The following is a 27,218-nucleotide window of genomic DNA, read 5'->3' as shown; positions in this document are numbered from 1 at the left end:
TGACACTTTCAGTTTCCTACCAACTCCAGTAAGTCTTTTCTTCCTTTTTTTTTTTTTTTTTTTTTTTTTTTTTTGGACAGGCAGAGTTAGACAGTGAGAGAGAGACAGAGAAAGGTCTTCCTTTTTCTGTTGGTTCACCCCCCAAGTGGCCGCTACAGCCGGTGTGCTGCACCACACTGATCTGAAGCCAGGAGCCAGGTGCTTCCTCCTGGTCTCCCATGTGGGCACAGGGTCCAAGGACCTGGGCCATCTTCCATTGCACTCCCAGGCCACAGCAGAGAGCTGGACTGGAAGAGGAGCAACCAGGACAGAATCCGGCACCCCAACTGGGACTAGAACCCAGGGTGCCGGCACCACAGGAGGAGGATTAGCCAAGTGAGCCATGGTGCCAGCTTCTTCCCTATTTCTGACTGTTAAAAATTATTTCAAATTATGAAATGATTTTATATGCTAACTCATTTAAGGTTTTACTTTTCCATTTTAGAAAAAGACCAAAGAGATCAATTGTTTAAAAACACCTGAGTTTTTATTAATAAGAGTTGTGGTTTGTTTGATTATATGCTCATTTTAAAGCATTTGAGGGGATCACTTTTGAACAATGATCAAGTCTGGTCTATATTATATTAAGATGTTAAGGGATCCTATTTCTACCAGACATTTTAAGCCTTGGCATCTTTGCAGATATTCAAAAAATAAAGTTCCAAATTCTTTGGACTTTGATATTTCCAGTTGGGCCCCTGGAAATGCCAAAGGATATTTCTTTCATCTTGTAGAGACATCCACTAATTAGGCTAATTGGATTATATTAAAGGTAGTGTCAAGATGTGAAGTGGTACTAAATGTTAAATTATGATGATGTAAAATGCTATCAATACAAATGTCCAAATGCTACAAAAGTCCTATCATCTTGCTGTGTTGCTGTCAGTCATAATGGTTATCTTAATGAAAAGTTCCTAGAGGCCTAAAAGAGATAAATGTTTTATGAAATCTTGCAGATGCTTTTGAAAATACTGTTTGGAGTAGGCAATCATCTCTTCTTTTTAGTTAATGAGTTTATAAATTTAACCATTTACAACTTTACCTATTTAAAGTCTTTCATCATTCACATTTTGTATTCTGCTCCAAGTACTAAAAATCATATTTACTGTTCATGGAAATTAAAACATTGTTGGCTCTATGTTTAAAATGTGTAATCTTCAAGGTTCTGAAAGACTTTTTGCTTGTATTCAATACTTTGGGACAGTTGGATATGCAGGTAATGTCCAGTAATGGACTACAGGTTCCAACTAAGAATTAGTATAGTGAATTCAGGCTACTAGCAGCAGGAAGTAATTCTAATTGATTAGTGATATATTTTTTTTTTTTTGACAGGCAGAGTAGATAGTGAGAGAGAGACAGAGAGAAAGGTCTTCCTTTGCCATTGGTTCACCCTCCAATGGCCGCCATGGCCAGCGCACTGCGGCCGGCGAACTGCACTGATCTGAAGTCAGGAGCCAGGTACTTATCCTGGTCTCCCATGGGGTGCAGGGCCCAAGATTGGTGGCAATTTTTAAAAAGGCAGTTAAAGATTTTAAAAGCTTTATTGAAGCTCTTTTGTTTTTCACTCCTGTAATGCATGATATATAAGTGTGTATATATTGTATGTCTACATGGGGAAATTTATGAAGAGTTATATTATAATTGACTTAAACTTGTGTTATATATTCAAGAAATAGTTTCAACTATATATATATATATATATATATATACTGTTGTCTAAACAAGATAAGAGTCGGAGAACTCAGAGGGCTTCCATAGCCTTGGAAACTCATGACTGGAGCATAGGGAGATTACTGAGGCCATAGACAGGAGTGTCAATTGGTAAAGTCAACAACAGGAGTCACTGTGCACTTACTCCTCATGTAGGATCTCTATCCTTAATGTGCTGTACATTGAGATTTCATGCTATAACGAGTACTCAAACAATATATTTCACTTTGTGTTTCTATGGGGGTGCAAACTGTTGAAATCCTTACTTAATGCATACTAAACTGATCCTCTGTAAAAAAAAAAAAAAAAGAAAAAAAAAAAAGAAATTATCAATTCCCAACTTGACTCTCACTGGGATTAAACATGACAATAGGTCTGCTCTGATTTCATCATCATTTAAAAAAAATCATCTATTATTTTTCACTTTATGTTTCTGTGTGGGAGCAAACTGTTGAAATCCATACTTGATGTATACTAAGCTGATCTGTATATTAAGATAATCAAAAATGAATCTTGATGTGAATGGAAAGGGAGAGGGAGTGGGAAAGGGGAGGGTTGTGGGTGGGAGGGACGGTATGGGGGGGAAGCCATTGTAATCCATAAGTCGTACTTTGGAAATTTATATGCATTAAATAAAAGTTTAAAAAAAATAAAAAAATAAATAAAAGTTAAAAAAAAATTTATAGAAAGTATTGAACCATTTGGTAAATGTTTTCATAAGTTATTTAACAGTTAAAATTGTTTGCTAAGTTTTCACTTGATATTGTTACTAAGAGTAAACAATCTGGATAGCCTAATTCCCCCTTTTCTCTGTTCTCTTCAAGGTAGGAAACTGATTCTGTTTTGAAGGGCTCTCCATCAGGATGTATAGTCTGATCTTTAAGCTTTATAAAAAGGATGGCTAGCAATTTTCTGTAATAATATCCTGGCCACATATAGAAGAAATTTTGATTTTACAGCTAGATTTATTTTGCCATGAGCACAGTAAACATTTAAAACCTTCCTTTTCAAACCAAACTAAGAGAGAGAGGATCTTAATAATTACTTCAAAATGCATGACAGTTTAGATAAGATGGTCTTAATGTTTGATCTTACCTAGAGGGACATACCTTTCCTTATGGGCATAATCTTATCTTTCTTTTTTTATTTTTATTTTTTAAAGGTTTATTTTTATTTTATTTATCTGAAAGAATTACAAAGAGAGAGAAGTCTTTCATCTGCTGGTTCACTCTGCAAATGGCCACATGAGCAGAACTATTCCAAATCCAGGAGCAGAGCTTCTTCCTAGTTCTCCCACATGGATCCAGGGGCCCAAGGAATTGTGCCATCCTCTGCTGCTTTCCCAGGTGCATTAGCAGGGAGCTGGATCAAAAGTGAAGCATCTGGGACTTGAACTGGCATCCATATGGTGAACCAGCACTGCATGCTGGGGCTTTAACCTGCTGTGCCACAGTACCAGCCCTGAAAAACACTGTGATAACATGCCTGTGACCACAGAATTGTAGCTCTGGCCACCAAGGATTAGGGATGGGATCGAGCACCCCCTTGGCTGACCTTCCCGAAGGCTGCCTCTATAGTCTACTTTAACAGAGACTAGGAGGAAGAAGAGTTATTTAGGCAGCCAATGTACAGGAGCAATGTAAGGATAGATGGCAGGCCAATTAATGGCTGCCTTACATAGGAGTCTTCCACCAAGGAGACCCAACAAAGCCGGTCTACTGCAAATGGCACTGATAGGCAATATGAGCAATCTGGGCATTGGGCAAGCAGCAGTCATGCTAGAAGATGGCTCCTGAAGGGGTCTGACAACTCTACCAAGAGCGACACTAGTGGAAATGGAACTGCTCTGGAGGTTGAAGGACTCCAGGGTCAGAGCTGCAGACCCTGTTGGCCATCCCTAAACTGAAAAAGCCCTTCACTCTTCCCAACTTCCAAAGCAACCAGCATGGTTGAAGGGATGACCTAGGATCAGTAACATTGCAGGTAGAGCTCTAAATTTCTTTTAGAGATGTCACCTATTAAAACTAATCTATTCAGGCCAGCTCTCCTCCCAGGCCAACTGGGTAATGGAAGTCAACAGGGTGTCTTCCCTAAGGAGGTTCCCACCTCATTTATGACGTCACTTCCAGTACCCCATGTGAAAAGATAGATAGGTCTGGGCCTCACTTATACCTGGCCAGGTGTTAACATCCACCTGATAATTATCAAGCCCTTCTTGTCAGTTTCCTTTTATCTCTCAATGGAAAAACTCCCTCTTGGTTTGGACAGCACCTTTCTTAGATACTCTAATACTGACTGTTTTGGTCTCTGTGTATCTAATTTGCTTGTTAGATTAATTTTCTCCAGACTTAAGCAGAGAAATTCTAGATGGCCATGCACATGAAACCTTGAATGGAGACAGTTTCTGTGAGCTGGCACTGCAACCCCCTTGAGAGGCCAGCTTCTGCTGGAATGCTGTCTTGATTACAGGTCCCTACTTCACCCCTGTTCAGCTGGAAGAAAGCAGAACAGTCTTCGCCTTAGCCCCTGACAGCAACCAGGGTTCCATAAACAGAGGGAGGAAATGAGGGGCCCCAGGACTAGAAGCAGGCCAGACTAACTACCCACAGCTCCTTGACTACACATACACACTAAACAAAACAGGAGCGCTCAGGCATACATCTGTCTTCACATTAACTGGGCAGGACTCTTTTGCTCTCCTATATCCCTCTTTGTTCTCCTCATTTTGGCCATCTTTCCCACCATGGGCAATGTTTCTAATTTCTCCTTTTATCCTCATAATCATAATGCTTCCATTATTACCATGTACAATTAACATATTTCAAAAGTCTTTACAGGAAAGCCATTGTAACACATGAGTCGTACTTTGGAAATTTATATTCATTAAATAAAAGATTAAAAAAAAAAAAGTCTTTACAGGAGCATATGACTACTATATCCCCAGCAATTATGCAGGAAAAACCCAAGACTGCTCTTCAATCAATCCAACCCAGAGTATATGTCAATGGTTCATATCAGCAAGAAGTAGCCAGAAAGAAACTGGCACCCCATGTCCTTATCTATACTCAGGGTCAGGACTGATGGAACAAGGACATAAGCCTCAGTCATTTCAGGTTCTTGTTACCCCTTCTGTTTTCTTTTCTTTTCTTTTCTTTTCTTTTCTTTTCTTTTCTTTTCTTTTCTTTTCTTTTCTTTTCTTTTCTTTTCTTTCCTTTCCTTTCCTTTCCTTTCCTTTCCTTTCCTTTCCTTTCCTTTCCTTTCCCTTCCTTCCTTCCTTCCTTCCTTCCTTCCTTCCTTCCTTCCTTCCTTCCTTCCTTCCTGTTTTCCTTCCTTTCTTCCTTTCAATATTTATTTTTAATTTGAAAGAGTTACACAGAGAGAAGGAGAGGCAGAGAGAGTGAGCAAAAGAAGTCTTCCATCTGCTGCTTCACTTCTCAAATGTCTGCAATGGCCAGAGCTGAGCTGATCTGAAGCCAGGAGCCAGGAGCATCTTCCGGGTCTCCCACAAAGGTGCAGGGGCCCAAGGACTTGGGCCATCTTCTAGTGTTTTCTCTGGCCACAGCAGAGAGCTGGATCAGAAGAGAAGCAGCCAGAACTCAAACTGGCACCAGAAGGGATGCTGACACTACAGGCTGGGTTTTAACCTGCTGTGCCACAGTGTCGGCCCCACAAAATTAGTTTTCTGAATAAGTTATTTCTTTTTTAATTAAGCAATGGATAATTAAATTTCACCATCCAAAAATCACAGACTCATGGGGAGGTACATAGTGAATAGAGTTTAAAAATGAAAGCCTTGAGGTGAGTGTTGTGTTGCAGTGGATTAAGCTTCCACCTGGCTTGTCCTTATCCCATGATGGAGTACATAGAGTCTATTCCTGTCACCACTCCAATCCAGCTTCCTGCTAGTGCACAAGAATGAGAAGCAACATATGAGGTTCCAAGTACTTAGATTCTTTCCACCATCATGAGGGACCCTGGCTCCTGTGTCAGCATGGCCCACTTTCATTTGGGAAGAGAACCAACAGATGGATTGTCTTTCTGTATCTTTGTGCATTCTCCTTTTTTGTTCACTCTTTCAAGTAAATAAATGAATGCATAAATAATTTTTTCTAAATGAGGTGACTTAAAAGTGGTCAAATGTTTGCTATTTTCTTTACATGAACAGAATGGAGTGGACAGAGCAGATGTGTGTGGTCCGTGTAATTCCATTTAAGCAGCTCTGTGAGTGGTCATTTCTATAACGTTTTCCTTCAAGATGGCATCATACGTGGCAGACCAGGAAACTCCATCCCTGGCCATCTTCCACATTAGAGCACTTTGCTCATCATGCACTATCAAGTCCAATTGTAGCCACTGACTAAGTTCTTTGCAGGATTAAGATTGAGAAAGAGACTTGCCATTGTCTCAGTATGATATGTGCTCATCTCTCTTCCTGCCTTTGGTTAAGACCAAATGTGAGAAATTACCCCTTTGAATCAATTTGTATTCTCACCAGAGATCTCTGGACCCTATCAGCAGTTGGCATTGGCAACCAGATGAAGAAGGGAGATCCTTGGTAGTTTTGGGTACAATCATTGTATCCTGGAAATCTCCCCTCCCTTGGCTTCTGGAACACTTGACTGCCATTGTCTACTTCTTTAGGACTCAAACCTAGGTACTCCTACACATGATGAGTAACCTGTTACCCACTCTTCCAAATAGCTACTTCTTCTTTTAATAGAGTTCCATTTTGTCTACTCCATTAAGGATATCCATCAGGGATAAATGTTTGCTAACTTGTCTTTTGATAATTTTCCTAGAACTTAAAATATACATTTACAACTCATTTAAACTGACTTTCAATTAGCAGTACACTATTTATTGGGTACTAAAACTATTATATTTCTATAGTTTCTTTTAAAATTTTTTTACTTTTTTATTTGAAAGAGTTATATATAGAGAGAGAATCTTCCTACTGTTGGTTCACTCCCCAGATGGCTACAATAGTTAAGGCTGGGATAGGCTGAATTCAGGAGTCAGGAGCTTTTTCTGAGTCTCCCTTGGGAATGGCAGGGGTCCAAATAATTGGGCCATTTTTGCTGTTTTTCTTAGGCTATTATCAGGGATCTGGATTGGAAGTGGAGGAGTTTGGCACAGATCAGCACCCATATGGGATGCTGCCATTGCATATGGTGACTACCACTACTCCGTGCTGCTTGCCCTTCTCTAATTTCTTTCAGCTATTAGAAGCTACAACTATCCAGTTCATTGTTTATATTATTGCTTTAAATAAATATTTATCCATTAGATGAAGTGGAAATAAGTTAAATATTGTATTATACTTTTTTTGGAGATTTAAAAGTATTCATTCGAGGGGCCGGCACTATGGCACAGTAGGTTAATCCTCTGCCTATGGCACAGGCATCCCATATGGGCACTGGTTCTAGTCCTGGCTGCTCCTCTTCCCATCCAGCTCTCTGCTGTGGCCTGGGAGGGCAGTGGAGGATAGCCCAAGTCCTTGGGTCCCTGCACCTGTGTGGGAGACCAGAAAAAAGCACTTGGCTGCTGGCTCTGGATTGGCACAGCTCTGGCCATTGTGGCCACCTGGGGAGTGAACCAGTGGATGGCAGACCTTTCTCTCTGTCTCTCCCTCTCATTGTCTGTAACTCCATCTCTCAAATAAATAAATAAATAAAAACATTTTAAAAAAAAGTATTTATTAGAATCAAGGCCCTCCAGCCAGAGTGGCATGGAGTGGAGATTCCAAGAGAGGAAAACCCAAAGGGGACTGATGGCAGTTGGCTTTAAGTACAATTTTGAAGGAAAAAAAAAATGTGGCAAACAGATTGGCATGTTACCAGGTGGAGACAAAAATCATCAAAAGACCTCATTTGCAATTCTCCATCCTGTCTGGCCTGCTAAGGGTGGGAGCTCAGGAGGAGCTCCTTTGCTATTCTCAAGGTAAATTTGGAGATTCAGAAAGAAGGAGGGCAGTGTGTTCGTTCTTGCTAAAGATAATATTTTGGGGAAGGAAGCAAATATGTTATACTCAAATTCCATTGGGCTCCCCTGACTTTCTAGTAACCCATCTGACTCCTCACATTCCTTCCTCCCAGATGGAAGCCATGACATCTGTTAGTGGGAACTGGATGATGGTGGTCTGGCTGTTTCCTGCTGAAAAGGGGTGTCTTTGGGAAGGGGAATCAAGAGAGGGTTGCTCCAGGAAGTGGCTTCTCCAGGGTGATGCAGCACCAGCCTGCAGAAACTGCTTCCTTTGGAGGTTCCATGTGCATGGCCACCTAGAATTTTACTTTTTTTAAGTCCAGAGAAAAGAAATCTCACAAGCAGTTTAAACTCATAGGATCTAAAATCACAGGATCTAAAACCAAGAACAGAGTAATTTTTAAAGGCACTAAGAAAAGTGTCTAAACCATCAGCAAGTTTTTGCATGGAGAGGCAAATACAAACTGACAGAAAAGGTTTGAAAATAATTAAATGGGCTTAAGGTCTTGTCAGTTATGAGGCTCAGACCTATCTATATCCCCTTACATGTGGTACATCATAAAGGAGGCACCCTGTTGTCTTCCATTATCTAGCTGGCCTGGGAGGAGAGCTGGCTTGAAGAGAAGGTTGGTAGCATTTCTAAAAGGAAACATTTATTAGTTAATATACAGTTCTGCCTACAATGTTGGTGACCCTACTTGGCCATCCCCTCAATAGCAGTGGCTCCTTTGGGAGTTGAGGTGAGTGAAGGGCTTGGCTTTTCAGCTTAGAGCAACCAAGGCCTGTGGCTCTGACCTGCATTCCTTTGACTCCAGGGCCGGTCAGCTTCCAGTGACCCAACTATTTGCTGCCAGGGCACTTCATAAGCTGATTCTGCTGAAGCCTGCCTTTCCACCTCAAAAACCAACGCAGTGGACTGGCCTGTTGGGTCTCCTTGATGGCAGATCACTGTGTAAAGCAGCCACTAATTGGCCTGCCACCTACCTTTACACTGCTTCTGAAGCCCAGAGGAAACCTTTAAGAGGATGCAAATCAATGGGGTGCTTCATCCCTAATCTTTGGTGGCTTAAACTAGAAATCTGTAGTTACAGGCAAGATTGAACAGTAGTTTTCTTTGAGGTGGACAATACCCATGAGGAAAGCTATGTCAAAAATGAGGACCACCTTATTTATTAAATTTCTTTACATTTTATTTATTTGACAGATAGAGTTAGACAGTGAGAGACAGAGAAAGGTCTTCCTTCCATTGGTTCACTCCCCAAATGGCTGCAACAGCCAGTGCTGCACCAACCCAAAGCCAGGAGCCAGGTGCTTCCTTCTGGTCTCCCATGTGGGTACAGGAGCCCAAGCACTTGGGCCATCCTCCACTGCCTCCCGGGCCATAGCAGAGAGCTGGACTGGAAGAGGAGCAACCGGGACTAGAACCCGGTGCCCATATGGGATGTAAATAACAAATAAAGTTAACCATGTGAGCTACGGCACCGACGCCCTTTATTTATTAAATTTTAAGTCATTAGTAAAACTCTTTCCCTTTGGTTAAAAAAAAAAAGGAGGTTTTGCCTGTTTTCTGTGCTCATGGCAAAGTAAATCTAGCTGTGAAATCATCATAATTGAAGCTCTCATTTTGGCTTTTTTATTATCACAGAAAAGTGTTAGCCATTCCTTTTATAAGGTCATAAGATCAAATTGTACATTGCAGAGAGTTCTTCAGAATAAACTTCCTCTCTTTAAGAGGAATGTGGGAACAAATGAGGCTTCCTAGATCACTTATTGACAATAACAATGTCAAATGAAAACTAGCAAACAATTTAAACTGGTAAGTAACAACTTATGAAAACACCTGAAGGTCCAATGCCTTCTATAAATTTTAAGACAATAGTGTACCTATTTGGAAACATTGCTTAAATATCTAACACAAGTGTAACTTGTTTGTCTAGCAAACCCAAGTGCAAACATCTGATACAAAAATTTAGGTCACACAAACCAAAAAGGTATCATTGATTAACTTAGTTTGGATTTGAGTGATTTTTTTAAAAGATTTATTTGTTTATTTGAAATTCAGAGTTAGAGTTAGAGTTAGAGAGAGAGAGAGAGAGAGAGAGAGAGAGAGAGGTCTTCAATCAGATGGTTCACTCTCCAATTGGCCGCAACAGCCAGAGCTGCACTGATCCAAAGCCAGGAGCCAAGAGATTCCTCTGGGTCTTCCATGCCGGTACAGGGGCCCAAGGACTTGGGCCATCTTCTACCACTTTCCCAGGCCATAGCAGAGAGCTGGATCAGAAGTGGAGCAGCCAGGTCTCTAACTGGCACCCATATGGGATGCCGGTGCTTCAGACCAGGGCATTAACCCAATGCGCCACAGCGCCAGCCCTGGATTTGAGTGGTTTTACCTATAAGCTAATTAAAACAGAACTCTTAATACATTTCCCATGTAGACATTCAGTATGTGTACACATGTAACATAAACACGCATAATAGAACAATAAAGCAGCTTCAGTAACAGTTTCCTAAGATAGTTAGCTGATTTTTTTTCTACCATCACCAATTAGAGTTACTTTCTGCTCTTAGCAATATTAATTAACCATACTTTTTGAAGTTGGAATCTGTAGAACATTATTGGCTTTATCTGTTTATGGAACTGTCCCAGAGTATTGAACACAATAGAGGTCAAGGAAAAAGAGGTCCTTTGGAATCTGAAAGGACACATTTAAACACAGAACCAACAATGTTTTAACTTTATGAGCAGAAACTCTGATTCTTAAGGTTTGGAGAATACAAAACTGTGGATGCAGAGGCTTTAAATAGCCATGTTTACAATTATAAACTCCTTAATCAGCAAGAATAGGCACTTGCTTATTACTTTAATGACCAGAGTGTTGCCAGGTTGAAGTCAGGAGCTTCTTCTGGGTCTCCCATGTGGGTGTCAGGAGTCCAAGTACTTGGGCTATCTTCTACTGCTTTTCTCAGACCATTAACAGGGAGCTGGTCAAAAGTGGAATAGCTGGGATTTGAACTGGCACCCATAGAGGTTGGTAGTGTAACAGGTAGCAGCCTTATCTACTGCAACACAACACCAGCCCCCCTCTGCCTTTCAAATAAATAGAATTTTTAAAAAAGAAATGAAAAAGACCTTAAGGTAGTAAAAGTCACCATGACTGAGCATTGGAGAATCTTTTTATGTGATCTATTTTTTGAAAGAATTATTTATATATTTGAAAGGCAGTGTTATATTGTGTGTGGGAGAGAAATTGATCTTCAGGTTTGCTCACTTCCCACATGGCTGCAATGACTGTGGCTAAGCCAGGCTGATGTCACAAGCCAGGAGCTTCTTTCATGTCTCTTACATGGGTGCACAGGCTATAGCATTTGGCTCATCATGTGCTGCTTTCCCAGATGTAGTAGCAGGAAGCTGGATCACTTTGGAGCATTACTGTCCATGATACTCTTCTTGTGGTTCAAGGATGTAGAACCCATGTGGCACAAAGTCTCATTTATGTGTGGGCCAAATATGACAGCTTCCAACTGTTCAAGGGTGAAGGAGGTGGGTCCTGAAATATTGTGTTAAAATAGATTTTAAGCTATAACTCTTGGTTTAAGCTTTTGTTAGCAAAATTTTATGTTGCCAATGATAATTCCAATGGCAACTTTGGGTCTCTGGAATGCAACAAATGAAGGCATGCAGACCAACAGTAATGAGATCAATAGTCAGCACAATGATGTCCAGCTGAACTTAAATGGCTTTTACTGTTTATTAAAAGGGTGACCTGCAGTATCCTGACATCTGCACATAGACAGTAGACATTGGAGGTCATCCCCTCTGCCACATAGAGTATGCCAAGTTTTGGTCCACCATATATATATATCTATATATATCTATCTATACATCTATATATATATATATGGAATCTTTTATTTTATAAATATGAATTTCATGATTTCATAGGTACAGCTTTTGGAATATATCAGTTCTTCCTCCCATATCCATCCCCGCCACTCCCATCTCACTTCCTACTCCCTCTCTCATCTCATTCTTCATTAAGATTCATTTTTAATTATCTTTATATACAGAAGATCAATGCTATACTGAGTAAAGATTTCAAAAGTATGCATCTACACAGACATTCAAAGTATAAAGTACTGTTTGAAGACAGGATTTACCATTAATTCTCATAGTACAACAAATTAAGGACAGAGGTCCTACATGAGGAGCAAGTACACAGTGACTCCTGTTGGTTTAACAATTGACACTTGGGGCTGACGCTGTGGAGCAGTGGGTTAACGCCCTGGCCTGAAGCAACAGCATTCCATATGGGTGTTGGTTCTAGTCTCAGCTGCTCCTCTTCCAATCCAGCTCTCTGCTATGGCCTGGGAAAGCAGTACAAGATGGCCCAAGTCCCTGGATCCCTGCACCCATGTGAGAGACCTGGAAGAAGCTCCTGGCTTTGGATCGGTGCAGCTTTGGCCAACTGGGGAGTGAACCACCAGATGGAAGACCTCTTTCTCTCTCTGCCTCTCCTCTCTGTGTGTAACTCTGACTTTCAAATAAATAACTAAATCTTTGGAAAAAAACAATTGACACTCTTATTTATGATGTCAGTGATCACCCAAGGCTCTTGTCATGAGCTTCCAAGGATATGGAAGCCTTTTGGGTCCACAAACTCCATCATTATTTAGGCAGAGCTATAAGCAAAGTGGATGTTCTCTGCTCCCTTCAGAGAAAGATATGTCCTTCTTTGATGGTCCCTTCTTTCCACTGAGATGTCACAGAGATCTTTCATGTAGGCCATTTTGCCACAGTGTCTTGGCTTTCCATGCCTGAAATGCTCTCATGAACTTTTTGTCAGATCTGAATGTCTTAAGGGCTGATTCTAAAGCCAGAGTGCTGTTTAGGGTATTTGTCATTCTATTAGTCTTTTTAATTCTATTGATTATCATTAGCAAACATTTGATCTCATCTATGTGATCCCTTTGAAATTTATTCCTTTCTTTATGATCAGTTGTGCACTTAAAATGATCATTTTTAACTAGTAACATGGCATTAGTACCTGTCTACTTAATGTGTATCCTATATTAAGGAGGCCTCAGTAGCCATGCTCTGATTTTACTGTTCTATATCTGTGACCAAAGTCCTAGTAGACAACATGGTTTGGAGAATCACAGGCTCAAAGTGTATGGGAGACTATAGCACAATGAATAGCCATGTAATTTAATTTTACTGGCATATAGCAAGGTTTCAAAAGAGGTAATTTTTTTGCATGATAGCCCTTGAGAACAAATGAACAGTACAGATGATCCTGAGAATTTAGGATGCATGTGAGCCCATAGAGTTAAGAAGTCACTGAGAATACTAAAGACAGTGCCTATAGAATTTATTTTGATTGATTTCAGTACCTTTTGTTGGAGGAGGATCCATATAAGCTGCAATGATTTATAGCTGATAGATAGGGAAGAATGTTATTTGAGTCACACTACAGGGAACATCTATGAAACTTTGTGAATAACTGTATTTTTTTACTTTGTTTTTATTTAATAGAAACCTTCTCTTTAAAAAAATATGTTTCATAAGTAAAACTTTTGGATTATAGCGATTCTTCCCCCCATACCAACCCTCCCACCCCCAAACCATCCCAACCCCGACTCCCTCGCCCATCCCATTCTTCACTAAGATTCATTTTTAATTCTCTTTATACATAGAAGATCAACTTAATATATGCTAAGTAAAGATTTCAACAGTTTGCACCCACAGACACAAAAAGTATAAAGTACTGTTTGAATAGTTTCACCATTAATTTGCATAGTACAACACATTAAGGACCAAGGTCCTACATGGGAGCAATAGCCAGATCCAAATGCCTTAAGGGCTGATTCTGAGGCCAGAGTGCTGTTTAAGACATTAGTCATTCTATGAGTCTGCTGTGTGGCTTGCTTTCCATGTTGGATCATTCTCCTTTTTAATTCTATTATTATTATCAGACACTTGGTCTTACATATGTGATCCTTTTGACACTTAATCCTATCTTTATGATCAGTTATGAACTTAAAATGATCACTTTAACTAGTAAGATGGCATTGGTACCTGCTAACTTAATGGGATTTGGAGTCCCATGGCAAGTTTTCAGCTTTACCCTTAGGGGTAAGTTCAAGGGAACATATGCCAAGCTATACATCTTCTCCATCTTTTATTCTCTTATCACTCTTATTTTTTTTTAACAGGGATCAATTTTCAGTTGGATTTAAACACATAAGAATAATTCTGTGTTAAGTAAAAAGTTCAAACAATGGTATTAAGTAGAAAAAGAAAATACTAAAAAGAATGGCCAGTGCTGTGGCACAGTGGGTTAATGCCCTGACCTGAAGCATTGGCATCCCCTATGGGTGCCAATTCTAGTCCCTGCTGCTCCACTTCCAGTCCAGCTTTCTGCTATGGCCTGGGAAGGCAGTGAAAGATGTCCTAAATCCTTGGGCCCCTGCACTCATGTGGGAGACCCAGAGGAAGCTCCTGGCTCCTGGCTTCTGATTGGCACAGCTATGGCCATTTTAGCCATCTGGGAAGTGAACCAGTGGATGGAAGATGTCTTTCTCGGTCTCTACCTCTCTCTGTGGCTGTGTCTTTCAAGTAAATAAAATAAATTTTAAAAAATACTAAAAAGAATAAAATAGTAACCTGTTCCTCGACAGTCAGGACAAGGGCTGATCAAGTCATTGCTTCTCATAGTGTCAGTTTCACTTCTACAGGTTTCCTTTTAGGTGCTCAGATAATTGTCACAGATCATGGAGAAAATATGGTATTTGTCCCTTTGGTACTGGCTTAATTCACTACACGTGAAGTTTTTGAGATTCCTTCACTTTGGTGCAAATGACTGGATTTTTTTTTATTGCTGTGTAGTATTCCATATGGTACATATCCCAAAATTTCTTTATCTAATCTTCCGTTGATGGGCATTTAGGTTGATTCCATGTCTTAGCTATTTGAATTGAACTGCAATAAACATTGAGGTGCAGATAGCTCTTTTATTGACAATTTAATTTCGCTTGGGTAAATTCCAAGGAATGGGATGGCTGGGTCATGTGGTAGGGCTATATTCAGATTTCTGAGGTATCTCCAAACTGTCTTCCACATTGGCTTTACCAGTTTGCAATCCCACCAACTGTGGATTAATGTTCCTTTTTCCCCACATCCTCGCCAGCATCTGTTGTTTGTTGATTTTTCTATGAAAGCCCTTCTAACTGGGGTAAGGTGAAACCTTATTGCGGTTTTGATTTGCATTACTGACAGCTAGTGATCCTGAACATTTTTTCATGTGTCTGTTGGCCATTTGGATTTCTTCTTTTGAAAAATGTCTGTTTAAGTCCTTGGCCTATCTCTAAATGGGTTGTTTGTTTTGTTGTTATGGAGTTTCTTGATCTCTTTGTAGATTCTGGTTATTAAACCTTTATCAGTTGTACTATTTGCAAATAATTTTTCCCACTCTGTCAGTTGCCTCTTCATTTTCCTGACTATTTCTTTTGCTGTACATAAACTTCTCAATTTGATGTAATCCTAGTTCTTAATTTTGGCTTTGGCTGCCTGTGCCTCTGGGGTCTTTTCCAAGAAGTCTTTGCCTTTGCCCATATCTTGCAGGGTTTCTCCAATGTTCTCTAATAATGTGATGGTGTTGGGTCATAGGTTTAGCTCTTTATTCAAAATTGAGTGGATTTTTATGTAAGGCATAAGGCAGGGGTCTTGCTGCATACTTCTGCATGTGAAAATCCAGTTTTCCTAGCACCATTTGTTGAATATGCTGTCTTTGCTCCAGAAACTGGTTTTAGCTCCTTGATAAAATATAAGATAGTTGTAGAAGTTTGTATTGCATTCTGGTGTTTCTATTCTGTTTCATTGGTCTATTCATCTGTTTTTGCACCAATATCAGGCCATTTTGATTATAACTGCCCTGTAGTGTGTGTTGAAATCCAGTATTATGATGTCTCTGGCTTTGTTTCATTGTATAAGATTGCTTTAGCTATTTGAGGTCTCCTGTGCCTCCATATGAATTTCAGCATCATGCTTTCCAGGTCATCTTTGGTATTTTGATTGGTATCTCATTGAATCTGTAAATTGCTTTTAGAAGAATGGACATTTTGATGGTATTGATTCTTCCAATGCATAAAGATGGAATAATTTTCTATTTTTTGTGTCTTCTTCTATTTCTTTAAAGTTTTGTAATTCTCATCATAGAAATCTTTGACATCCTTGGTTAAGTTTATTCCAAGGTATTTGATTTTTTTTTATAGCTATTGTGAATGGGATTGATCTTAGAAGTTCTTTCTCAGCTGTGGCATTGTCTATGTATACAAAGGCTGTTGCTTTTTGTGTATTCATTTTATCTTCTGCTACTTTACCAAAGTTTTCTCTGAGTTTCCATAGTCTCTTAGTGGAGTTCTTTGGATCCCTTAAAGAAAGAATCATTTCATCTGCAAATAGGGATATTTCAACTTCTCCCTTCCCAATTTATATCCCTTTGATTACTTTTTCTTGCCTAATGGCTCTGGCTAAAACTTCCAGTACTATATTGAATAGCAGTGGTGAGAGTGGGCATCCCTCTCTGGTACTGGATCTGAGTGGGAATGCTTCCAACTTTTCCCCATTAAATAGGATGATGGCTGTGGGTTTGTCATAAACTGCTTTTATTGTGTTGAGGAATGTTCCTTCATCACCCAATTTGCTTAGAACTTTTATCGTGAAAGGGTGTTGTATTTTATCCAATGCTTTCTCTGCATTTATTGAGATAATCATATGGTTTTTGTTCAGCAGTTTGTTAATGTGGTATATCACATTCATTTATGAATGTTGAACCATCCCTGCATACCAGGGATAAATCCCACTTGTTCTGGGTGGATGATTTTTCTGAGGTGTTGTTGGATTCTATTGACTAAAATTTTGTTGAGAATTTTTGGATCTATGTTTGTCAGGGAAATTGGTCTGTAATTCTCTTTCACTGTTGCATCTTTTTTCAGATTTAGGAATTAAGGTAATGCTGACTTCGTAGAAAGAATTTGGGAGGATTCCCTCTCTTTCAATTGTTTTGAATAGCTTGAGAAGAATTGGAGTTAGTTCTTCTTTAAATGTCTGGTAGAATTCAGCAGTTAACCCATCCAGTTCTAGGCTTTTCTTTCTTGGGAGGGTCCTCATTACTCTGAATTTCTGTCTTGGTTATGGGTCTGTTTAATTTTCTATGTCTTCATGGCTCAATTTAGGTAGGTTGTATGTGTCCAGGAGTAAGTATATCAGTTTCTGCTAGATTTCCCAGTTTGTTGGCATACAACTCTTTGTAGTAATTTCTTTCTCTTTCTTTCTTTCTTTCTTTCTTTCTTTCTTTCTTTCTTTCTTTCTTTCTTTCTTTCTTTCTTTGACAGGCAGAGTTAGACAGAGAGAGAGAGAGAAAGGTCTTCCTTCCATTGGTTCACTCCCCAGTTGGCTGCTATTGCCGGCGCACTGCACCGATCTGAAGCCAGGAGCCAGGTGCTTCCTCCTGGTCTCCCATGTGGGTGCAGCACCCAAGCATTTGGGCCATCCTCCACTACCCTCTCGGGCCACAGCAGAGAGCTGCACTGGAAGAGGAACGACTGGGACAGAACTGGTGCCTCAACCGGGATGAGAACCTGGAGTGCCAGCACTGTAGGTGGAGGATTAGCCTAGTGAACTGTGATGCCAGCCTCTTTGTAGTAATTTCTGATGACTCTTTTTATTTCCATGGTGTCTGTTGTTACATTTCCTTTTTCAACTCTAATTTTATTGATTTCGGTCTTCTCTCTCCTTTTTTTGATTAGTTGGGCCAATGGTGTGTCAGTTTTGTTTATTTTTTCAAAAAACTAGCTCTTCATTTTGCTGATCTTTTGTATTGTTTGTTTGGATACAGTTTTGTTGACTTAATCTCTAATTTCAATTATTTCTTTTCTCCTACTGGTTTTTGGTTTGGTTTGCTGTTGTTTTTCTAGATCCTTGAGATGCAATGATAGCTCATTTATTTGGTGCCTTTCCAATTTCTTGTTGTAGGGACCTATTGCTATAAACTTTCCTCTTAACACTGCTTTTGCTCTATTCCATAAGTTTTGATATGTTGTGCAGTCATCTTCATTTGTTTCCAGAAATTTTCTGATTTCTCTTTTGATTTCTTCTGTCACCCACTGTTAATTCAGGAGCAAGTTGTTCAGTCTCCATGTGTTTGCATATGCTCTAGAGATTCCTGAGTTGCTGATTTCCAGCTTCATTCCAAGAGGTATGATTTTGATTTTTTTTTTTAATTTGCTGAGACACTTTATGGCCTAGCATGTGGTCAATCCTAGAAAAAGCCCCATGCACTGCTGAGAAGAATGGGTATTCTGCAACTGTAGAATGAAAAGTTCTGTAGATATGTGTTAGGTCTATTTGCTCTATAGTGTCAATTAAATCTTCTGTTTCCTTGTTGATTTTCTGTCTGGTTGATCTGTCCATTCCTGAAGGTGGAGTATTGAAGTCCCCCAAAACTATTGTACTAGAGTCTAAGTCTCCCTTTAAATCCCTTAACATATCTTTTAAATAGCCCAGTGTCCTGTAATTAGGTGCATATACATTTACAATAGTTACATCTTCCTTGGGAATTGATCCTTTAATCATAGTGCCCTTCTTTGTCTCTTGTAACAGTTTTTGTGTTAAAGTCTATTTTGTCTGATATTAAGATGCTACATCAGCTCTTTTTTGGTTTCTGTTGGCATGAATATCTTTTTCCAACATTTCACTTTCACTCTGCTTGCATCTTTGTTGATAATATGTGTTTCTTGTAAGCAGCAAATAGATTTTTTAATTCATTCAGGCAGTCTGTGCCTTTTAACTGGGGAGTTGAGGCCATTGACATTCAATGTGACTATTGTTAAGTGATGACTTTTCCTACTGTTTTTCCACAAATATTCCTAATTTATACTTTGATCTACCTTTGATCTTTTACTGAGTGATTTTCTTCCTTTATTTTCTTTTGTATTGATGACCATGTTTCTGTGTCTCTTAAGCATTTTTTTTTGCAGGACTGGGTGGTTGGTGACAAATTCTATCAATTTCCATTTGCTATGAAAGGTCTTTATTTCAACTTCATTCACAACTGAGAGCTTTGCAGGATATAATATTTTGTGCTGGCAGTTTTTTTTCTCTTAGGACTTGGTCTAAATCTCATCACTCTCTCCTAGCCTGTAGGGTTTCTGATGAGGAGTCTGCTGTGAGTCTAATTGGAGATCCTTTGAAAGTAATCTTGTGCTTCCCTCTTGCACATTTTAGAATCTTCTCTTTAAATTTCACTGTGGTGAATTTGATTACAATGTGTCATGGTGAGGATCTTTTCTGGTTTTGTCGATTGGGAATTCCGTGTGCTTCCTGTACTTGAATGTTCCTTTCTTTCTCCAAACCTGGGAAGTTTTCTGCTAGTATTTCACTAAAAAGGCCTTCTAATCCTTTCTATCTCTTCAAGCTTTCAGAAACTCCAAGAATCCAATATTTTTTTTTTTTTGTAGTATCCTATAGATTCCCAATAGTATTTTTTAGATTTCTAATTTCTTCTTCTTGTCTTTGGTTTGACTATACTTTCCTGTGCTTTCTCTCCTAAGTTCAATATTCTCTCTTTTGCCTCACTGATTATGTTTTTAAGGCTCTCCACTGCATTTATTTCTTCTATTGATTTTTTCATTTCAGTTTGATTTCTCTTTATGATCTCCATTTCACGTTCTATTGAATTCATCATTTCATGTTGATTCCCCCTTAGGATCTCAATTTCATGGGTGAGATAATTTTTCATGTCCTGCATGGATTTCAGTAGTTCTTGTGTTTGCTTTTGATTACTTATATGGAATCTTATATTCAATTTTTTGAGTTCCATTTCTTAGATTTCTTCTATCTCATTGTCTTCATAATCTAATATTAATGTGTTATGTTCTTTTGAAAGCATCATGTTGTCTTCCTTATTCTTTTTTTTTTTTTTTTTTTTTGACAGGCAGAGTGGACAGTGAAAGAGAGAGACAGAGAGAAAGGTCTTTCTTTGCCATTGGTTCACCCTCCAATGGCCGCCAAAGCCGGTGCGCTGCTGCCGGCGCACCACGCTGATCCAAAGGCAGGAGCCAGGTGCTCATCCTGGTCTCCCATGGGGTGCAGGGCCCAAGGACCTGGGCCATCCTTCACTGCACTCCTGGGCCATAGCAGAGAGCTGGCCTGGAAGAGGGGCAACTGGGACAGAATCTGGCACCCCAACTGGGACTAGAACCCAGTGTGCTGGCGCTGCTAGGTGGAGGATTAGCCTGTGGAGCCATGGCCCTGGCTTCCTTATTCTTGTTTCTTGGATTATTGCATATGTTTTTCAGCATTTGTGGAGATATCCATTGGTTTCTTCTTCTTTTTTCCACTGTGACAGCTTTTATTGTACTATGACTCTGTAGTTAAGTGGGCTTTCCAATTTCTGTGACTCTCTAGATGTTTGTACTGGGTGTGGCCAGAGAGTTCTGTTCAGTTCTCCATAGTTAAGGGCATGCCTAAGGTGACACACCCAGTTTTGGAGTGTTAAATCTTCTCTTTTTTTAAACCAGAAGGTAAATATATTCTGCACAACTGAACTCTTCTCTTCAATCGAGACCAGTTCCTGAGCGCTAGCCTCAATGGGTATAATATCCATCTGCTCTGTCCCAAGGACCACACAAAGGATTGGTGCAGTCCTCAGTGTAAGTTTAGATTCCCTAACAATGTCTCTCAGCATGAATCCAGGAACTCCTGAGCTTGTGGCATCTCCCACTGAGACTGCTTAAAGTCCCAGCCACACCATGAATTCTCCCACACACCCTCAGTTTTTTTTCACAGTGCCAGTTCAGAAGTTTCACACAGTCACAAGCTCCTAGCCCCCTGTTATTTCTTCCCACCATAGTCAGGAGTCTCCACTCAGTTGACTACCAGGCATAGATGTGAGCTGGTGCAGCTGGTACATATGTCCACAATGGCACCCGCTCTGTTGGCTTGTCACAGTACACTTTTGTAAAGTGAGCAGAGAGAGAGAAATGTGTCCATCCTGACCTTTTTTTTTTTTTTCTCCTCTAGTTTGGCTGATGCACATTTTGCCATGGGGCTTCATTCCCTCTAGGCTCTTCCCCGCATTTTTTTTGCTAGTGGCTTGGGCTTCTGTGGTCTGATCTCACCTCACTTTCCAGCACTGGTGCATAAGCTCTTGGCTGTTGGAGTCCCAAACTGTGGACACTCACAACCTCCACATAAGTCCATTGTGTCCCTCTAATTTCCATAGAGTTTCCTCTGTCATTTTTTCCCCTAAGTCTTCCCTGAGACTACACTATATCCACTTTTTTAAACTATCTTTTCTTGGGCTGGAGCAGGAACTCTCTCTCTATTCTGCCATCTTGGAACCTCCTAATAGCTGAAAATTGACCTCAAATTTTAGTCCTTTTGGAATCCTAAAATAGTCAATTTCACTCTGTGGTTATCATTCTCTTCATATCACAATGACTATATTTTTCATTCTTACTTTAGTGCTAATCAAGTATTAGAGCTCTCTTATTGACTAAGTGCTTGATATTACCATGGCAAGTCATTAGTCAGAAGGTACATTTAAGACATGTAGAGGCCAGCACCATGGCTCACTAGGCTAATCCTCCACCTGCTGTGCTGGCACCCCAGGTTCTAGTCCCGGTTGGAGTGCTGGATTCTGTCCCAGTTGCTCCTCTTCCAGTCCAGCTCTCTGCTATGGCCCAGGAAGACAGTGGAGAATGGCCCAAGTCCTTGGGCTCTGCACCCACATGGGAGACCAGAAGGAATCACCTGGCTCCTGGCTTCAGATTGGCACACTGCACCAGCCATAATGACCATTTGGAAGGTGAACTAATGGAAGGAAGACCTTTCTCTCTGTCTCTCTCTCTCTCTCTCTCATTAACTCTGCCTGTCAAAAATAAAAAATTAAAAAAGACCCATGGAGAGAAAATTATTTGTTAAAGTCCAATCAACAACAACTGAGTGTGGCCTTTCCACTTTCTCTCTTCTCAGGACTCACCTCAGAATCTTCATCTGCAGTTACAAAATGAGCAACTCCTATTGTCAGAGGTATGTGGCTACCACTACAGGGAGCAATAACTCTTGGAAAGGACAAGGGAATCCACTACTTCATGGTACCATTCTAGTTCATTAGTGTCTGCAACTTCATCTTCTGTTTAAGTTGTATGATGCTGAGAACTAAGTAATAATTTGCTTTTGGGTCTGAGGTGAAGTTACTTAAGATGGAAGCTCAAGACTGAGATCTCCCAATTTGTAGAATAAAGTCACTGAAAGGCAATTACCAGATCAGAGATGGTACAGAAATTTGAACAGCATAATTCACACATTGTACTTAGAAACCAAAAATGACCAATATTTTTGGGCCAAGAGTACATGCCCATGACACTACCAGTCAGATCAGGAAGAATTTGATAATAATTTCATGCCTATTCTCATTTAGACAGGAAAACAAGGAAAAGTAGGAGATCTTTAACACCCTTATTTTGTCTCATTGCCTAATTTGTGGGAGAAACCAGAAATTAAGTGCAGATCTAAAAAAATGTTTTGTTAGATATATACAGATAATCGGTTGGGCTGATGAATAGATGAATTTCAGGAACTTTTGGGTAAAGAAATATCAGATAGTACAATTTATAATATTCACAAAGATATTAGAGAATATTCACCCTGTTTTCTAGCCATACTAACCCACTAAATGTATTAGAATAATTTTCCTCACTGGGAAGTATAATCCATTGATGGCCAACAAATTGTTTTTGTAGGAAAGATCAAGCATAATTTTAAAGGATTAAAAATGCGTTATTCAGGAATATTAATTGCTTCAATGAAGATTTTAAGTTAAAAAGAGCAAGCCAGGGACAGGCTGAGGTCAGGATCCAGAAGCTTTATCTGGGTCTCCCACATTGCAGCATTTGCCCAACTTCCTGATGAGATTGTGAAGTGGTGTTAATCGTATAAATTTTCATGTAATTCAGATTTCTCCCCAACTCACACAGTATGTATCAGCGTTGTGTGTAGGACAAATCTGAAAACACAAAGCTTTACAAATAGCCATTTGATTTGAATTTCTGTTTCAGTATTTTGGGATGAGCTCAGCTGGGCAGTTTCTATTTTCATTCTGGGATGAGAAATAAGGGTTCAGTCATCTGAGGGATGGATTGAGGCTGGAATCTTAGAGCTGACTTCTTTTAGATGTTTGGTAGTTTGTGGTGAATCTTGTCTAGATCCTATCTCTTCAAATGGTAGGTCCCAGGGTTTTCCAGAAGATAACCGTCAAAAAAGGAAAATCTGAGAAGGGAAATGCTTTACAAAATATCTGTTTCTATCACATTTACTGATATATCATGGGGTAAAGTGAATTAAATTGTGAGTTCCAGGGTCTTGTGAAGGGATGGATATAAGGAATGACATTATTTGGAATCATTAATGAAACAGTGTACTACATTAAATATACATTAAGTATAGTTGTTCCAATGCAATTTTGGCCAAAAATGTGAAGCTGTAAGTTGCATATTTTCTATAGAATTTCACATCTCCACAATGAAGCTGATGTTTTCTCAGTTAATATATTCTTTGCTCTTTATTCATTCTACCATTTTCTTTTTTCTCCACAGTTTAATGTAGAAGCAAACCAGAAGAGTTTTCTTTTAACTCCTTCCATTCACCTTCTGTTCCAGGTATCATTCTGGGCACCTCCAGATATTTCCAAGAGCAAAGAAAATTAATACATCACCTGTAAGTGGTTTTCTTTTTGTAAAAGATTTACTTTTTTATTTGAAAGCAAAATTTACAAAGATAGAGGCGGGGGAGAGGTCTTCCATCTGCTGGTTCACTCCCCAAGTGTCTGCAATGGCCAGAGCTGAGCTGATCTGAAGCCAGGAGCCAGGAGCATCTTTCAGGTTTCCCATGTGAGTGTAGGGGCCCAAGGACTTGAACCATCTTCCACTGCTTTCCCAGACACAATTTTAGGTAATTGGATCAGAATTGGGCAGTTGGGACATGAACTGGTGCCCATATGAGATGCCAGCACTGTAGGCACCACAGTGCTTTCCCCTGTAATTGGTTTTCTTAATTATTCCTCAGCTTGTTGTCATTTTTCATTTTAGGAGATGTGTAATAGTTTATTAATTAAAATGGAAAAATAAGCATAAAGTTTATTCTCAAGGAATATACACAAATAAGATTACTGATGAATTTGGAATGATTATGAAACATAGTCATCTAAGATAAGGCAATTTGGTCTCTTTCTGTTGCCATAGAAAAACATACATTTGTTACATGTTTTGAGTTGAAACTTAGAGTACATTATGCTAATTTTTGGCAGCCATGCTGTCCAAAACAGTCTTTATAGTCATATAGATGATGTAGTGGGCAATGTTTTAGTGCCACCCTGGAAATAAACACTTAACATTCTGCAAGGGTAAGAATTACTTAATGCTAAAACATAAATTAGTTAAATTTGTTTTTGAATTGTTAGGATAATGCAGTCCTTAATAATTTTGAGAAGCTGAACTGGATTCAGGGATAGGATAAGGAATGTGTGCAGTAAAGAATCTACTGCAGGTTGTTTTTTATGATTTGTTCATTTATTTGAAAGGCAGAGTTACAGAGATTGGGAGAGACAAGGAGAAAGAGATACCTTCCATCTATGGGTTTATCCCCAAATGGCCACAATGGCCAACACTGGGCCAGGCCAAATCCAAGAGCCCGGAACTTCATGTGAGTCTCCCACATTGATGGAAGGGACCCATATATTTAGGCCATCTTTCATTGTTCTTTCAGGCACATTAGCAGAGAGCTGGATTGGAACTCAATTAGCTAGGACTTAAATTATCTGTTCACATGGATTGTCAGCATTGCATGTGGGGGCTTAACCTGCCACACCACAATGTTGCTGCTTACTTTAGGTTCATAAACAAATCTCTATGAATTTCTTTCAGTAAGTCACAAATGCAGATTGTACTTCAGATTTTCCCAAACTCTGATTTTGGGCAAATAATTATATTGTTTTCACTTTAATTTGGTATAATGTATTTTTTCTTTTTTTTATATTTAAGCTTCAATTTTATTTGAAGCCACAGAATTGGAAACCATGTAATATCTTTATTTTTTTGTAGAAACCTTTTATTTGATGAGTACAAATTTCTTAAGTAAAACTTTAGGAATATAGTGATTATTCCCACCATACCTGCCCTCCCACCCTCACTCCCTCCCCACTTCCTCATCCCTCTCCTATTCCCAGTCCCATTCTCCATTAAGATTCATTTTCAATTAACTTTATACACAGAAGACCAATTCTATACTAAGTAAATATTTCAATGATTTGTATGCACACACACAGACACAGACACAAACACACATACAAAACATAAAAAAAAACTATTTGAGAATAAGTTTTACAGTTAATTCTCATAGTACAATTCATTGGCAAAGGTCTTGCATGGAAAGTGAGTACACAGTGACTCCTGCTGTTAATTTAAAAATGAACACTCTTATTTATGTCAGTGATCACCTGAGGCTTTTTTTTTTTTTTTTGACAGGCAGAGTGGACAGTGAGAGAGAGAGACAGAGAGAAAGGTCTTCCTTTTGCCATTGGTTCACCCTCCAATGGCCGGTGCGGCTGGAGTGCTGTGGCTGGTGCATCATGCTGATCTGAAGCCAGGAGCCAGGTGCTTCTCCTGGTCTCCCATGTGGGTGCAGGGCCCAAGGACCTGGGCCATCCTCCACTGCACTCCTGGGCCATAGCAGAGAGCTGGCCTGGAAGAGGGGCAACCAGGACAGAATCTGGTGCCCCGACTGGGACTAGAACCTGGTGTGCCAGCACCACAAGGTGGAGGCTTAGCCTATTGAGCCACAGCACCAGCCAACACCTGAGGCTCTTGACATGAACTGCCAAGGCTATGGAAACCTTTTGAGTCCACAGTCTCCATCAGTGCTATAATGTATTTTCATTTCTTCAAATGTTTCTCAGTAGAATAATCAGAGACAAAGCCAAAAGCTATTTTCTGTCCTATGTCTTACTTGAATCTTCTCTCTTATTTAAAAATATTTATGAGCTTGATAGAGAAAGAAGTTGATGGAGCCTAAGAGAGATAAATAGCTCTCATGCATTTGTTTACTCCATAAATAACCATACCAACCAGAAGTAGGGCAAGACTGAAGCCAGGAGTCAGGAATGGAGTCTAGTCCTCCCTCATTGGTAGCATCACCATTGCTTCACCAGATCTGCATTAGCTGGGAGCTGGAAACTAGAGCTGGCACTGGAAATCCAACCTGGGCACTCTGAGGTAGAGTATCTTGGTTGCCATAAAAAACACGAAGCTAAATGCTTGCCCTCTCTTAAATTATTTTTTCTCTGCCATATTTCAAGTGACTGTGGTTTCCTGGAAATTCTTCTCTGTTCATTCCCATCATAGATGATTTCTAGACTTTTTCCTTGAACACTTCTATATTCTCCTTAACATAGCTCATTCAAGAGTCAATATTGTCCCCCTTTTGGGCTGCTGTGCAATTCCCTTTGACAGACATGGTCCTTTGTGATCTGAAACTCCTATTTCCCTCTAGCTTGGGCATTTTTCACTGCCTTTAGACCATAGGTTGACTCCCTGTCAAATGCCTCTCTGTTACTGTCCAAATGCTCAACAAGTCTAAAATGAAATCATATTATTCCTTCTTCCTTCATACCTGTATACAAGATACACAACTGAAAGTCTGTTTTGTGACAGAGTTGAGATGTTGACCAGAAGTCTTCAATTACAGGTGATGATAGCATTTGAAGACCTGGCTGTGTACTTTAGCTGGGAGGAATGGCAGAAAATGAACAATGCTCAGAAAATCCTGTACAGGGATGTGATGTTGGAGACCTATAGCAGCCTCTTCTCCTTGGGTGAGTGACAGCCATCACTCAATGGTAATAGTTTCTTGCTATTTGACAAACAAATGAACACTTTATGAAGTTCAGTGATGGGCAGGTATAGAATTTGAGTCCATGAGTAATATGAATGTCTACCATCTAAGAAAGGTTTCAAATTGGAACATTTGTTGCATAGCTCATGAACCAAGCTGTAGTCCTTTAAATAACCCAAGATAGTGATTTCACAGTCTTACATTGTTTCCATTAATAGGGCACTGCACTACCAAACCTGACTTGATCTTCAAGTTGGAGCGAGGAGCAGAGCCATGGATGGTGGAAGAATGCCTGAATCAGAGCCTTCCAGGTCAGTCTGCACATAGTGGGCAGGGAGGCCAAGGCAGAAAGAGTGCAGCAGATGTTGACTGGTGCTGTTTCCATGAATTTTTCCCAAGTCTTACTCCTGAGGACAGCTGGTTTTGTGCATCAGACACATGCATTCTAGAATATCTAGAGTATCTATTCTATTTCTATCTCTAATTCTTTTATTCTTGGTGAATATCTAGGTTAGATACAGTCCCCAAATTCTAACTT

At 39.7% G+C, this 27,218-nt stretch overlaps 1 protein-coding gene across 14 annotated transcripts in view; it reads left to right on the top strand.

The window, feature by feature from the left end:
- The window catches only part of LOC103346610 (zinc finger protein 39), a 93,832-nt gene that overhangs the window by 13,443 nt on the left and 53,171 nt on the right, over nucleotides 1–27,218 (top strand). For 10 of the 14 annotated variants that reach the window (XR_016211497.1, XR_016211489.1, XR_016211488.1 and 7 more), the window contains exons 2-5: nucleotides 21,767–21,823; nucleotides 23,452–23,509; nucleotides 26,534–26,660; nucleotides 26,899–26,991. Coding sequence is in view for 3 of the 14 variants with exons in the window: in XM_089301814.1 (XP_089157940.1) it covers nucleotides 21,801–21,823; nucleotides 23,452–23,509; nucleotides 26,534–26,660; nucleotides 26,899–26,991 (301 nt within the window). In the remaining 11 variants the exon portion in view is untranslated. Of the gene's footprint in view, nucleotides 1–17,907; nucleotides 17,988–21,766; nucleotides 21,824–23,388; nucleotides 23,510–26,533; nucleotides 26,661–26,898; nucleotides 26,992–27,218 lie in introns of all 14 variants that reach the window. The other 4 variants (XR_016211494.1, XR_016211496.1, XR_016211491.1 and 1 more) reach the window with 3 other exon arrangements.

The sequence above is a fragment of the Oryctolagus cuniculus genome, chromosome 8 (genome assembly GCF_051225735.1).
Source record: "Oryctolagus cuniculus isolate XC-2025 breed Fujian yellow rabbit chromosome 8, ASM5122573v1, whole genome shotgun sequence".
NCBI lineage: Eukaryota > Metazoa > Chordata > Mammalia > Lagomorpha > Leporidae > Oryctolagus > Oryctolagus cuniculus.
The sequence above is the reverse complement of the archived record's forward strand: the minus strand, read 5'-3'. Positions and strand labels throughout refer to the sequence as shown.